Genomic DNA, 15,750 nt, shown 5'->3' on the forward strand with positions numbered 1-15,750 from the left:
CCCTGAAGAAGTACTTCCTGGGTGCATGAATCCTTCACAAAAAACAAAGAGGAATGAAACTCAAAGAAAACTTTATTATCAGTGCAAAATTGTTTAACTGAAAAAAGATTTCGAGAAATAGAGGGAACATGTAAGAGTTGATGAAGAAGAAGAAATTTGCCATTGCTAGAGTTGAGTTGAGCCGAACCAACATGGTGAATGGGAAGACTGGAACCATCACCAATGCTTACTTGCTCCGGACCCTGATAAGTAGAAGATTCCAGGTTAAGATTCTGTAAATCAGCTGTAAAATGGTGGGAGATAGCGGTATCAAGAAACCATGCAGTGATAGGAGAAGGAGATGGTGCAAATGAGGTGAAATTTGCAGTGGGAGAAGCCGATGGGGTGGATTGATAAGTCTCATTGAACCGATGATAGCAATCAAAGGCTGTGTGGCCTAGTTTGTGACACACTTGACACACAGGCCTGTTGTCCGTGCGTGGAGGAAATTGATTAGGAAATGTTTGAGGAGAGCGTGGTCAAGGAAGAAGACCACGTCCAGAGTGTCGACCATGACCCCTACCACGAAAAATATTGACACGCCCTCTATGTGGACTTCCAGACCCTATGGTTTTTGGTTGTATTATGAGCAGTGAGATTAGTGCTTGATAGTAGAGCTTGGGTTTGATGGGCTAAACGAGATTCATGATTGAGGAGAAAACTAAAAATCTGGTGGGGAGAAAGAGTATCGGGTCGAGTAGTGAGTGAAGTTACCAGAGATTCATACTCTGTTCCAAGCCCAGCTAAAAGGAAAATGGCCATTTCAGAGTCAGGCACAGGATGTTCAGTAGCTCCTAAGGTTGCTACAAGAGATTTAACTTTGTTGAAGTAATTAGAGATAGACTCAGAACCTTTTTTTAAGGTAGCAAGTTGGTATTTGGTATGGATTAAGTGAGCTGAAGATTTGGCTGCAAAGAGGTTATTCAGAGTAGTCCATATCTCGCGAGAAGTAGCACAATCCAGAACTTATGCTAGAACCGAATCTCATAGAGATGAATTAATAGTAGAAACTATTAATTGATCTTGCAAAATCCATTGAGTATGGGCAGGATTCGGTTTGTCATTAAGAATGGTTGGAGGTGAAGGAAGGGTACCATCAACGTACCCAAACAACTGATGCCCTTTTAAGAACGGCACTATCTGTGCCTTCCATAGAATGAAATTTTCGATGGTGAGTTTAATAGTGATGAAGTGTGTGGCTGAGTTAAGAAGAGAGAGATTTGTGTTTGTGTTGATGGATTTATCAGAGGGAGCCATTGAAAAGAAATCAAAAGAGACGAGAAAAAAAAAATTAAGAAGAAGACAAAGGTGAAGAGGACATGGATCCTTTAAGCTCTGATACCATGATAAAGCAAAAGGTAAAGCAATGCACGAGCACTGTTTAAGAAAAAGTCAAAGAGATACTCTGCCTCAATATTTTATGTTTTCTCATATATGGAAACCTCTTTATAGTGATCAATATATAGACGCATTCCTTAACAGAATTCTATAACAGAACCAATCAAAGCATGACACTTAGCTAGGGAAAATATTCTCTCTGTTATAAGAAGATTTTCCAAAATATTCTTTGGAATATACTGCTGCTGCCTTAACACGGGACATGAAGAATTTTATGGAGAAGATATTTGCCAGATGGAGTCTACAGATGAGCGAATCCAACATTCTTATAGGAAATGTAGAGCCATCGCCAATGCTAACTTGGTCAGTGCAAGTGTATGGAATGGACTCAAGGTTGAGGTTAGAGAACTGAGAGGTAAAGTGGTTGGTGGCGGCTGTATCAGGGAACCAGTGGGTTGATGGGGCTGTGGGGGGAAGGGCAGTAAAGTTAGCTGTAAGGGAGGAGGGAGCCGAAGCTTGGAATGCATGGTTAAAACGATAGTAACATGAGAGAGCTATATGACCATGCTTTTGGCAAACTTGACAAAAAGGACGGGTGTCAGGTCGATTAGAGAAAAAATTCTGGAGCTGGCCACGGCCACGCCTTCCACCTCTTGAGTTGGGATGTTGGTCTCTATTGGAGGACCCCGATGACATAGGGGCTCTCATGCTTGTGGCATGTGCTGCAAGACTTGTGCCTGAAATCAAAGATTGAGTTTGGTGAGCCAATCGTGATTCATGGTTAAGAAGAAAACTATAGACCTGATGGGAAGATAATGGTTTTGGTCTAGTAGTGATGGAGGTAACAATGGACTCATAGTCTGAGCCAAGTCCTGCCAAGAGATAGATAGAAAACTGAGGGAGATAAAGGATGGCTTGCTGCGCTAAGAGAAGCAGCCAGCGAAGTGGCCTTGTGCTAATAGTCCGAAGAGCATCGCTAGTTGGTCTTTTTTTTTTTTAAATTTTTTTATTCATATTTTTTTTATCATTTTAAAAATTTTTAAAAAAATATAAAAGAGATAATAATATATTAATAATCACTTTCTTAATAAAAAAAAATTAAATGTCAAAATGAAGATAGTAAGCAAAGTAACATGGATCATGCTACAGCCTCTGCTGGAGCTTCCCGCTGGGAGCTCCCGTTGGGGTGTAGTATTGTTTTATGTATTTTTTTAAAGTAATGTTTTATATAGATTTTTTTAATATTTTTTAATATTTTAAAAAAATAAAATAAATTTAGAACATCATTAAAAAAAACACTTTCTTAATCAGAAAGTAAAAAAAAAAAATCATTAAAAAATACTTCTTTAATCACGAAGTAAAATAAAAACTTCATAATTAAGAAAATATTTTTTAATAATATTATATATTTTTTATTTTTTTAAAATATTTAAAATTATTAAAAAAAATAACTTAAATAAAATATACTGCTAGACCCCAGCGGAAAGCTCCAGCGGGAGGTCTAGCATATTCCAAGTTACATTTTTCTAGTCGGAAATAAACTCTGAGCCCTTCTTGAGGGTAGCCAACTGATATTGAATTTGGACTATATGAGCAGAGGACTGTGCTGCATGCAGACTTTGGAGAGTGTTCCAAACATCTCGTGAGGTGGTACACTCAAGAACATGGGTTTGATGGTTAGAGGCCGAATTTAAAATGGAGGTGTTAAGGGTGGGATTTGAGGAGGAGAACGTTGGTTCTGATGTTGTGTCGTGAGTGGCCATTTTTGGTTTCTGTAAAGAAGAAGAGGGAGGTAGCGTGAGCTTTATGAAGCTCTGATAGCATGAGAAAGGAAAAGTAGCAGGGATGCAGATAACATGTTTGAAAGAATTCCTCTTTGAGTAATATTGTTATACAGAGTATGCTTCATTTTTTCTTACACATTTTACAGTGACCATTCGGGTCCTATTTATTGAAAACATCAAAGAGAAAAAGTAATACAAATATTAGGACCACAGTTGGGACCACACGAACATAGAGTCTGTCCAAAAAGCTTTCCAGCTGGAGTGGAGTGTGCTCAGCCATAGTGACCCTTTTTCTTCACACGTTGTGGAGCAGAGTGTTGGTCCTCATGTGCTGCAGCATCTATTTCCTTAATAGTCAGAACCTGTAAGCAATAATTCCGGAAGTAGGGTGCATCCATATTGGATTCTCGGGCTGTGTTGAGTAATAAATGTTTCTCTCACGGAGGACTGCAGACAACAGCAGTTGGATGTTACTTCAATGCAGGAACTGCTGGGGACACTGGAAGTAGGGTGGAAGCCCACATAGTGGGTCCTATTACTCACGATAATCTGCTAGATGTTTCAAAAGTGGTTCAACGTCTCAACAAATCAGAGCAAGCTGTTGATAACGGTAGTGCAGTTGTGTTAGACGATTCCTGTCTGGGGGATGATTGAATTTTTTTTTTTAATCAAAGGGCAATTGCCCTTTTGCAGTCTGTTATCCCTGGTTCTGCTTGTAGGCATTGACCTAGAAGGTAGATGTGCCAAAGTTCGAGGAGCGAGATGCAGGGGTTTTGGAAGTGTTGGAGAACACGATAGTTTCCTCAGTAAGAAGTGAGAAAGAAAAGTTCTAATATCAGAAGACAGATTTTGATGGATTTCATCAAGAAGTTTTGAGAGTGGATGAACATGCTTAAGCATGATGCGAGTCAACCTTTCTGGGATTGCTGTTGTCTTTTGCAAAACTTTGTTGCTCAATCCAGATTTATTTTTTTAAAGAACAAAATATGATTAGAAACTCAGAAAGATATGACTCATTCCATTCCAGTTTCCACCTGCATTCCGCCATCCGATATCTTATTTTGCATCAACTTTATTGATCTCTAAGTTTGCACTGCCCACATGTTGTGCAAATGCTTTTGCTATTTGCTGATTGAAACTTCACTAATCCAGTACAATATACAAGCACAAAACAATTTGCAATAATTAAATCCATAGATTCTTCTGTTAGGGATTGATTCTAAACTTGCAACGTTTATGTCCTATCCAGGTCACCAGTTTGGTCCCTTTCTCCTACTATGTTCTTCCAGAACCAGTGAGTTTTCCAGAGAAGATAGACTTCCTCAATTGGAACTTGCTTTGTTTCTGGCAAGAGGAAGAAAATGAAGCTGCTCATGATGATGATTAATCCTCCGAACAGCAAGAAAATCCCATATCTCAGATGACACAGTGACGCAAGGAAACACTGTGCTATCAATGCCGTGAAGAAGAGGTTCACACAGACCACAACACTCTGACCAGCCGACCTTGTCTCTAATGGGAAGATTTCACTTGGTACTAGCCAACCCAGAGGGCCCCAAGATCTTCCATAAGCCAAGACAAACAAGCATATCACAATGACAAGAAAGATTCCAATTCCTTTTGGGAGTGTTTCTCCTTGACCAAACTTTAAGGCCAGAGTTATGGCCACAGCCACCTACAGATCAAATAGAGATGGTAAGTACTCAACGCAGTAAAGTATTGTTAAAATATTTTTGAGAACCAGAGGCTGAAAATGCAATTACCATGCAAAATATCATTTCGCAGCCAGCTTCCAAAAAGAAAGCTCTTCTGCCAAATTTATCCACAAATGCCATTGACATGAGTGCACCAACAACAAGCGCTCCACTGGTGAAAATGGATGAATACAGAGATGCCCCTGAGCCAAAACCCAAGCTTTGGAATATGACAGGAGCATAGAAGAGTATGGAGTTCATTCCAGTGAGCTGTTGAAAGGCTGGGATACCCAAAGCCCCTATTACCAATTGGGGACGGTTCCTCTTTTCGAGCAGATTCCTGAATGGATGTTTTACAGCTCTTGCTGCATTGCTTGCATCAATAAGATCGGCAAACTCAGCATCAACTTTTGTGGTGCCTCTCACTTTCTCCAATACCCTTCTTCCTTCTTCTAGTTTGCCCTGTTCTACAAGACTGTTGGGAGTCTCGGGAAGGAAAAGACCCCCTATAAACATTAAAGTTGCTGGGACCGTAGCCAAACCAAGAGATAATCTCCACCCCCATGGATGGATCTTTTCTGTACCATAGTTTATGAAGTTTGCTATCAGAATCCCTAAGCAGGTAGTCAATTGGAACAGTTGGTTAATCGCTCCTCTGATCTTTGCAGGAGCCATCTCTGAAAGATACAAGGGAACTGCCTGCAACATTAGGACAACAAAAGCAGTAAGTGCATGATCAGGAGTTGCTGCAAATTTTTACTTTTATTTTTTATATTTTAGTTTCTTTCTTAGTTGTTGACAAGCAGTCTCACTTGGTTTCCAAATCCAATGCCAACACCAAGGAGGATTCGCCCAATGATCAACATCGAAATGTTCACGGCAGCTGCATTGAGTACTGCTCCTAGAAAGAAGCTGATTGCTCCAACTAGGATGCTGCCTCTTCTCCCCCATTTTCTGGATACGTAGGATGCCCCAAACGTAGAGATGAGGCCAGCAAAATATAGCGAGGAGGTAAACAGTGTGAGGATCTGGCTGTCATATTTACAGTAATCGGTTTCGTTCAGATGCTGCTGCTTTCTTCTGTACACTTTTGGGAAGAATTCCTTTAGGAAGTCATCCATGGAAGTCACTCCACCTGTTATTAGCATACAAAGTTCAATTCTTAATGATATTCTATTTTTAGCTAAACATGAATATTATAAAAATAGTCTCTTTCTTCACAGAAGAAACTCAAAAAAGAAAAAAAAAAAAATCTCATCTCACAAATATTCTCAACAATTTCAAGAATTTTTACGCTGTGTTTGGTACGTGAAGTAGTCATCTACAAACAGTTTATTACTATTCACAACTAATCATTACTTTTCATTATTATTCACATATCATCCAAAATTACCTCAGCATTCATCAAACGTAGCCTTAAAGAAACTTTTCGAATCAAATATTGAAGTTTCTTTTATTTTCTTTTCTCTCTCTGCTTTATTTATTTAAATAAATAGGAAAATGTAAAATGGCAGTCACATACACAAGAGTTTGTTGGCTTACAACACAACAGGGAGGAATAATATAGGTGGAAAAAAGGGCTCTTTTGAGGCTTCTGTTGCTTTTAGTTAAAAAGAAAGCACGAAAGGGAAATGAGACTTGGTAGATGAACTAGTTTGGAGGTGTTGCATATCATGAACCTGCTAACCCAAACCTACTTTTCTGGAAAATAGATTCCACAAGATATACTTCCTCTGTGTTCCAACTTCCAATAATTTTTCTAATGTCCTGCCTTGTCGAACACCAAAAAGGTCGCGAATTTTGTCCTCACATCTGTTCCACTTTTTCCTTTACAATAGCTTCGGAAATCTTCAACTTCTCCCCAAATCTCAGAAATCCATTCAAGATTTCAAATGAACATCGACAACGATGATGATAATTATAAAGATGATGCTGATTTTTTATTTAGATAGTATAGCTAAATGTTTTTCTTTTTTGATAAAAATAGAAGGTAGGCATCATATTAATAAATGAAAACGTAAATCATATAAACCCAGATCACAGAATTTGCTGATATTCATGAGTGGAAATACCCCAAATTTCCCAGAAAAAATACAGGCAGAAGAAGAATTAACATTGATGGTAAAAAAAACCCAATGAAAAACTCACCTGAAACGCCAAGATCATAGCCAAAGAGAGAACCTCCAAGAGCTGCAACAATGCATGCATATATGAAATATGCAGTAATCCTGTACTCATACAGATGGGCCCTCTTAAGTGTGCCTGGATCTTCAAATGCTCCCCCTGCCATATCTCAAAGCTCCCCCCTAGCACCTCTCTCTCTCTCTCTCTCTCTCTCTCTCTCTGTGTGTGAAGCTGAAATACGATCCGAAAATTCAGAATATATAGACACCACTGCCCTTTATAATGAACTAGCAACCAGGGTAAAACACTACTGTGAGAAAGGAGGCTATACTAGTAGCCAGAGTCAACCCAAAGAAGTCAGGCGGAAGAAAGAAACAAAGATCAATGATGTCAGTATTCAAAAGTTTCAAACATCAATACTTTAAAATATTTACGCATAAAACAAAAGAAGTAGAAACAATGAGATGATGACTTTTTGCAATAGATTATTGACTATTTTACATTATTTTAGCATAGTTTTATTCATTCCATGTATTGAATCTTGCTGGAACATTACCTGGATGATCTCTTCTTCTCTTCTGTATGAAGAAGAACACCACTGCTTTGTATTGTACGGCTCCTCAGAGCTACTAACTATATAAATTTATAGTCATGCGTTTGCTGTTCTCTTGTTCATAATATACAGCTTAACTGTGGGTCACACAGGATATTTGTGGGCAGATATCAACAAAAAAAAAATATATATATATATATTTAAATGTTGCGGAAAGGAAGGGTTTGACAGCTAGTTTGATTTCAACTGTATTAGCAAATTAACTACGGTTTAGGTGCACAGGGATAGAGAATAAGAGCACACTTTTGAATCAGTCTCCTCTGAGTTTCCTATTTTTTAGGGATTCTCTGAAATGGCAATCTTATCCGTTTTTGTTTATTTATTAATTTGATTATATTATCGCCAACTTGATTGGGTTTGTTCTCCTGCGTACTCAGCTTTGTTTGTCCCCTACTTCAATACCACCTTTTGGGCCCTCACCCACATGACCGCAAGTGGAGCATTGGCGTTATAGGATTGGATATAGAAATATCTTACTTTATTATTATAAATTTTTATATAAAATATAATAAATAATTTAATTTTTTTAAAATTTTAAAATAATAATAATATTAAAAAATAATATTTTATTCAACTCATCTCATCTCACTAACTAAACGAGCTCCCACTCAACCCAAAACATAGCCAAGAATCCATAAACAAAAAATAATAAAAACAAAACTTGTATTCGCACTTTAGTATAATTGATATAATATGATTTGATTTGCTTTTGTAAGAGTAGGTTAAGATTTTGAGAAAAACTTTCCAACTGTCCATCTGCTTTTCCTCAAATAAGCCCCCAATGAGTTTTGCCATATAGCTCTTCCATTACATATAGCATATGATTGTCTATAGAGAACAAAATTCCTCCCTAGTAAAAACCCTCTCCCCTTCCACTGAAGCCCATTGTTTTTATCCACAAAATGCTTTCTGATAAATTTCCTCCCAGACTTATTTTTTGTGTAATCTTTGCCTCATTACACTGTATTCTCTCCTTCTTATTTCCACATCACCTCTGCTACCCAAAATTTTCTTCTTCTACTTCTTCTTAGTCTCTTATTTTGATTTTTCTTTCATTTTCATTTGTAACTTATTTCTCAGGCAATTTGTACGTTTTCTTTCTACTCTATTCTATTACTCCTTCCTCTAGAAATAAGAAAAAAAATCAAGGGTTATTCAAGTTGTTCTGTGGGTAATCCTTCTTGAGATTGTTTGAAAGATGGTGGTGAGTTGTTTGGAAGTGTGGCTTTGCGAGCCACTCTAGCTTGCCGATTCAAGCTTGCAGATTCAAGGTGCGAGAAGAGGAAGAACAAAGAAGCATAAGAAAGCTTCGATTTTGCATAACAGAAATAGGAAAGGGATAAGTCTCAGCCAAAACATGGATTTTTTTTTCTTTATTTAGTACTTTGTGTTAAGTTGTTCTGGGAGAGATCATTTGAAAATGATTTTCGTGTTGAATTGGCATGTAATAATAGATATTTTAAACATGCAGAATGAAAAGATAATAGCAAAATTAATGAAACAATAGAGATTTTTTTCTAAAATATCTGGGTGAGGAGAGTGAGAGAAGATGAGCTTTCATATGTGATAGAGGAAATAGGAGATAAGAGTTTTGGGTGAGAAGAGAGGAGATATGGGCAAAGGAGAGAACCCAGTTGTGATGGGTGACGATTGGGGGCGACGACCTTTTCTGGTTGTGGTGACAATGGACCTGTTTTGGTGTGGTGGCAGACTGATTCGAAGAAGATGAAGTTGGAATGTTTGTTCTCTTCTCATAAATGAGTTTCTTTGGTATAATCAGATGAGACTAATTTTAGTGTGTCTAGTATAAAACTAATTACGTGTCTTATTTTTATTAGGGGGCTACTAAACGCCCAACATCAGCCCAACCGATCAGACGTAGAACTCTAAGATTTTACAATTTATATATCAGATTTTGCCATGTCAATGGTATGCGTATCTTCAAAACCGACTTGTAAATAAAAGAACTAATTACATTATTATTTTACTATTATTTTATTCTAAGGTCTAGTCTTCTTTACATGAATTATCGGTAAATAAGACGAAATTTGAGAGTTGTTGTATTAAGGAAAAAGTTAGTTTGTCTACTAAATGTGACCGTTCAACTTGAATATTCAGAAAATTTTTTTTTTATTTTTTTACTTAATGATTAAAAAAATGATTTTAAGTTAATTGGTATATTTTTTTATTTTTTAAAAATATTTAAATATATTAAAAAAATATGAATTAAAAGAAAACTTATAAAATGCACTATCGTCAAGGAGAGCTGGCTACTACGACTCTTGTATCAAATGTTATCAGGATAGAGACATAATGATGGGATAGTATTATTGGTAATGATGGGATAGTATTATTGGTTTTTTAAATTACTCTTTCGTCGTAATATAATCATATTGTCTTGGGAGCACAGTGACAAGTTGAGACGTATAACATGATTAGTCGTACGCATACGTAATTCTGAAAAAAAAAATTATATATATTATATTATCATTTTATTTTTATTTTATTAAGTAAAATATGACATATTTATTATTATTAAATAATTATTTATTAAATATTTTTTTATCATTCAATAGTTATAAATGTACTACATCTTATATAGTAGGATAAAAATAGAATGAGAATGTGGTATATAACATTACTCAATCTAAAAAACTTTGCACGACTAAATCAAGAAATAGAACAAATAGTGCCTGAATCAATAAATATATTGTGAGAAAAATGATATTTACAGTTTTAGGGTGTGTTTGGTTACCAAACTCACCTCAACTCATCTCAACTCATCATTACAACTTTTTCAAATCCCAATACAAAATATAATAAACAATTCAACTTTTTCAAATTTCAAAATAATAATAATATTAAAAAATAATATTCTAACAATATTTTATCATCACAACTCAACTCAACTCAACTCAACTCACTTCAACATCTACACACACCCTTAAAGTATGTAAGTCTCGTACACTCATTTTAAAAAAAAGTAGATAAATCTTAGACTTATATAAAAAAAAATTATTTTTTAATTGTAGACTCTATTTTTTCTTAAATGGAGTGCGTAAGACTTGTAGACTCTAAGACTGTATCTAACATTACTCATATTGTATATATTATATTATCATCTTATTTTTATCACACTATAATGAGGTGACAATACTGTCTATAAACATTTAATTTAATTTTTTTTTTAAATGAGATAGCATTACTGGTGTCAAACACATTCAATTCATACGTACGCACTTAGCGTACAACAAATATGTCCGTAAAACAGACATCGATCGATCATGTTGGGGCCAAAATATGTTCTTAGCAAACAACATATACGTAAAAAAAATAATATTGCAATTATTCGATATATGATATCTTAATTCTTAGCCAACAGCCATTAATCACATAATGTGACCTGTACTTTCTATGGTAATGACAAGTTGGGAAGCAAGTGGCTTTAATAGTCTTCTTTTGATGCTTAAACAAAATGAAAAATATTATTTTTTCCTCTAATTTTGTCATTTTTTTTTCTTCTTTGTATTTTTAATCAAATCTATCAATGTAGTACATTTTAAGTGACTTTAAATATTTATCATTTAATTTCTATAAAATCACTTAATTGAATAGTTATAGTTGGAATTTGAGGGGGTGATGACTCTGTTGGTTTAGGCTATTAAAACTCTCGTGTAATTAGATAATAATAACAAGACTACCTAATTTATATAAACATCATGACATCCAGCTGAAAGAGTTTGGACTATTTTATAGCCTAGGATTGAGCAAAAATCTGAAAATCTGACTTCGAATTCGACTTCGCTTCGACTCTGTTATGGCTCCACTAAAAAGTCGGATTTTTTTCCCCTAAAAAGTCAGAGTCGGACTGACTCCGAGTCCGCTCTGACTCTGACTTGGAAGTATCGACTCCGACTTTGCCATCCGACTCCGACTCCGACTTCGATATTGTACATATGTTATAAAAAATATATGTATTTTTCTATACATTCATCATTATAACTTATAGAGTTATTTAAATTCAATAATACTGTGAGCTAATTATTATAAAATAATATACTTATACTATAATATAAATAAACTAAATTGACTAATAATAATTTAGTATATGACTTATGTAAGCATATTTTTTTTTTTTCAAAAAAGAATACGGTACCCTAGTTTTATTAATTGTCCTCGCTTATGGTGGAAGAATACCGTGGTAACAAATCAGGACACATGAAATTTACAAATATTCAAAGAAAAGCCATCCCATGCATCAAAACTAATATAATAAAAACAGCCTAAACAATAAACTAAATGAATAAAACAACAAAACAATCTAAACAAGCCTAACATATAAATCAGAATCAAGAGAACAAAAGATGAACAAAACAGAAAACCAACAAACACAAATAAAAATGTAATAAAGGTAATCCTGAATAATCCATACATTCAACAAACACTAATATCAACCTTCGAGGGATATCTCCAAACATGTGCCATGCAAAATCTAACCCTGCTGCCCCTTGTTTAGCCAACCAATCAGTCACTTGATTTCCTTCTCTAAAGATATGTTTTATGGAACAAGTCATCGAAGCCATGATTTCATTAATTTCCTCCCAAAAGTCCTCCCAAGTACCACACCCTGCATCTTCTTCGATTCCACCATGAAACTACAGTCAAAGAATCAGATTCAATTTCAACAAAATTTATATTCAAAGAAATGCAAACTTTGAGACCATGAAGAAGGGCTAATAGTTCAGCTTTTTTGTTAGATCCAATGCTGAGATGACATATGTAAACATCACACTAATGTATAATAAACTAATGTAATAACTTGTAATATTAATGTATAAAGACTAATTGTAATACTAATGTATAATAACTAAAGTATAATAACTAGAGTATAATAACATGTAATAGTAATGTATAATAATCAATGTAAAATAACATGTAATACTAATGTATAATAACATATTAACATGTATACTAATGTATAATAACACTAGTACAATAACATATAATACTAAGTTTAGTATATCATTAAGTTAGAAATGAGTTAAAACGAATATAATAATATGTAATTAATCACTATAGTACAAGTTTATAGACTATAATAGGAATAAGTTAGATATTAGTAGTCTAGTTTAGTACAAGTATAATGAGTTTATAATATGTTATTGTCAATAATCAAATTCTATGGTACAAGTATAAATACTAACAATTGTATTTAAACCCTATAGACTATAAGCTATAGTACAAGTCTATTTATAATAATGTATAATAACATTATAAACTTATAGTACATGTAATAACAATGTATAATAATACTAGTATAATAATTCTATTTAAATTTTAGAAAATATAGTACAAGTCGATTTAAATAATAATTGTTATTAATCAATACTAACAATTAAATTGAGTGATGGAAAAAATTATAAAAATCATAAATACAATGATATGTTGATAACATATAATTAGACACTATAATATGATAAAATGTTAAAAGTATAATATGATAACATATAATTAATATTTAATAATAATCAATACTAACATGTAATAATAATAATGTATAAACACTAATGTATAATAACATGTAATACTAATGTATAATAACTGATATATAATAACATGTAACACTAATGTATAATAACATTTAATAGTAATGTATAATAACATGTAATGCTAAGGTATAATAACATTAGCATAATAACATATAATACTAAGTCTAGTATATAATTAAGTTAGAAACTAACTTAATAACATATAATACTTTAAGTTTAGTACAATAACATGTAATTAAATACTATAGTATAAATCTATAATAGGAATAACTTGTACATTAGTATAAAATATTCTAATGAGTTAATAATATGTAATTAGATACTAGTTAAATAGTCATTGTTAATAATCAATATTAACAATTAAACTTAGTGATAAAAGATTATAAAACCCATAAATAAATAAAACTTTATGGCTAAAATAAAGATTAAAATTGGTATAGGGCTCGATTTAGGATTTAGAAAAAAAAATAGGCCCAAAACAAGGTTTAAAGAAAAAAAAATGTGGATTTAAAAGTCCAAAACCCTCTCGCAGCCCAGCCCAAAAGGCCCAAAACATAGTCAAAATGATGTCGTTTTGACTCTGTAAATCTCGCCACATGCGGGCTATTATATAAAATGGCGTCTTTTTCTTAGGGTAAAACAACCTTGTTTCACGTGTTTAGCAACTTAACACCGTCGTCCTCCGTTTGAGCTCATCAGTCATCGTCGCCTCTCTCTCTCTCTCTCTCTCTCTCTCTCTCTCTCTCTCTCTCCTGGTAGTGCCTCTTCTGTTCGCAACCCCACTCTCTCATCTTTGTCCATGTGTTCCTCTGCCCTTCCCTGTCGCGACAATTGCCCCTTGCTGCTGAATCCTTCTCCTAAGTCCCTCCATCTCTGTCTCTCCCAAGTCCCTCACACTCGATCTCCATCTCTTGCTTGATATCTATCAATTTGTTGATTTTAATTTGAGTATACATATGCATTTTGGGTTGATTTTTGGTTATTTTTCTTCTGAATTTTTCTTGTTGTGATTTTTGGGTAATTTTTTTCTCTTGTGAATCAGTGATTTTGTTGATTGGTAGTGGCTTCGACTCCGCTCCGACTCTGGAGCGGAGTCTACGCTGGTCAGAGTCGAAATCAGAGTTGGGGTCTAGAGTCAAACTCCGACAGAGTTGGAGTCAGAGTCAGAATTAGGACATTCCGACTCCAATTGAATCGGTACTCAGCCCTAGGCCAGCCAGCTAAATAAAGCAATTAAAATAAGTGTAGAACGGCATGCATGAGAAGAATAAGTTGGTGTTGTGGTCTCTCGAGGCTTGCAAGTTGCATGTCATATATACATTATTCTACAAAGTTTAACATCATGAGTTGTCATGCATTTCGTATTACTTGTCCTGTATGCTTTCAGCGTCTAACATTTTAATTTTGTGTCACTATGATTAAGTGGCGGAGTTGGGAATTAATTTGCATGGGGAGGAGAGAGCTTATAATATAAAGAAGATACAAAGAGATCCTATAAAAGTAAACTCACGAAATGATATAATGTAATGTGATACGATAGATCTACTTTAAAATATAAATAATTTTACAATCTAATATACCACATCAAGTCACATTAATTTATGAGTTTATTTTTATAAAATCTTTTTGTAACTAAAATATTTTTCTATAATATTATAATAAACTAACACACATCATGGTTGTATGAGACCATTAATTACAAATTCTGATTTTCTCTCTTTAACATCTTCCATGAAAACACAATCTTTATTTGAAATTATGATCATGGAGAAAAGTAAGAGAAGATTGAGAAATGAATAATAGATAATAGAGAAAAATATTATGTTACCCAGGAAATAAAAATATACGATGTTGGTTTTAGAAAAGAGAAAGTCTACTATGCCGCTCTATTATGACTGCTCAATTTGACCGTTGGTCATTTTTTTTTTTTACTTAGTGGTTAAGAAAGTGATTTTAAATATATTGGTGTATTTTTTTTATTTTTTAAAAATATTTAAATATATTAAAAAAAAATATAAAAGCCCCACTCTTTAGAAAAATATATATTTTGACTGAAACCTTTTGGTCAATGTTTTGAGTTAAATATTAGAGTTTTTATTAGATTTTTTTGGAGAGACGTGAGTTTGTTTTTCAAATATTTTAGATTCTGTGGGGGATATTTTGTTAGATTTAGGAGGGGTTCGAGCTGTTTTAGATTGCCGGTTTGTAAAGTGAGATGAAAATTTTCTATTTTGTTTGTAAGTTAAAATATTATATTTTAATTTTATTATTATTTTTAAATTTAAAAAAATTGAATTGTGATTTGAAAAAGTTAAATTATTTATTATATTTTTTATAAGAATTTAAAAAAGACGTAATGATGAGATAGGATGAGATCAGAAATTTATATTTATTAAAAAAGAAAAAAACTCGTTACAATTATCTTTTTAATCCGTTTTAGGATATTTTACTCTGTTCATATAAAAACATATTTTTAGTATATGAAAAAATAATCATTTATCTAATCATCCTCGTTTCATTATTGGTTCATAATGAAATACGTTTATCCTTCTTTCAATGATAAGTAGGGCCAGATACAATTAAATACAAAATCACTATATGGATTTTCA

General features: G+C 33.7%; 1 protein-coding gene across 4 annotated transcripts; it reads right to left on the reverse strand.

Moving 5' to 3' along the window:
- Positions 1–4,267: 4,267 nt before the first annotated feature.
- Positions 4,268–7,635, reverse strand: LOC121253075 (sugar transport protein 14-like). Of its 4 annotated transcripts, none has more exons than XM_041152969.1 (5): positions 7,536–7,635; positions 7,004–7,304; positions 5,668–5,990; positions 4,925–5,554; positions 4,268–4,836 (listed from the first exon to the last, which is right to left on the reverse strand). In XM_041152969.1, the coding sequence occupies exons 2-5, from the start codon at positions 7,143–7,145 to the stop codon at positions 4,396–4,398; spliced, it is 1,536 nt and encodes a 511-aa protein (XP_041008903.1). In that variant the 5' UTR covers positions 7,146–7,304; positions 7,536–7,635; the 3' UTR covers positions 4,268–4,395. The 4 variants fall into 4 exon arrangements, with proteins under 4 accessions (XP_041008903.1, XP_041008902.1, XP_041008901.1 ...); XM_041152968.1 differs by having other exon boundaries at positions 7,004–7,266; positions 7,536–7,623; XM_041152967.1 differs by having other exon boundaries at positions 7,004–7,210; positions 7,536–7,616.
- Positions 7,636–15,750: the final 8,115 nt, after the last annotated feature.

Source organism: Juglans microcarpa x Juglans regia, chromosome 2S (genome assembly GCF_004785595.1).
Source record: "Juglans microcarpa x Juglans regia isolate MS1-56 chromosome 2S, Jm3101_v1.0, whole genome shotgun sequence".
In the NCBI taxonomy this organism is placed as follows: domain Eukaryota; kingdom Viridiplantae; phylum Streptophyta; class Magnoliopsida; order Fagales; family Juglandaceae; genus Juglans; species Juglans microcarpa x Juglans regia.

Coding starts and splice junctions, on each gene's coding strand:
- LOC121253075 (XM_041152969.1), bottom strand. CDS start 7,145: ATGGCAGGGGGAGCATTTGAAGATCCAGGCACACTTAAGAGGGCCCAT. Junction 5,555..5,667: donor GCATTGGATTTGGAAACCAA/GTGAGACTGCTT, acceptor CTAATGTTGCAG/GCAGTTCCCTTGTATCTTTC. Junction 4,837..4,924: donor GCGAAATGATATTTTGCATG/GTAATTGCATTT, acceptor TTTGATCTGTAG/GTGGCTGTGGCCATAACTCT.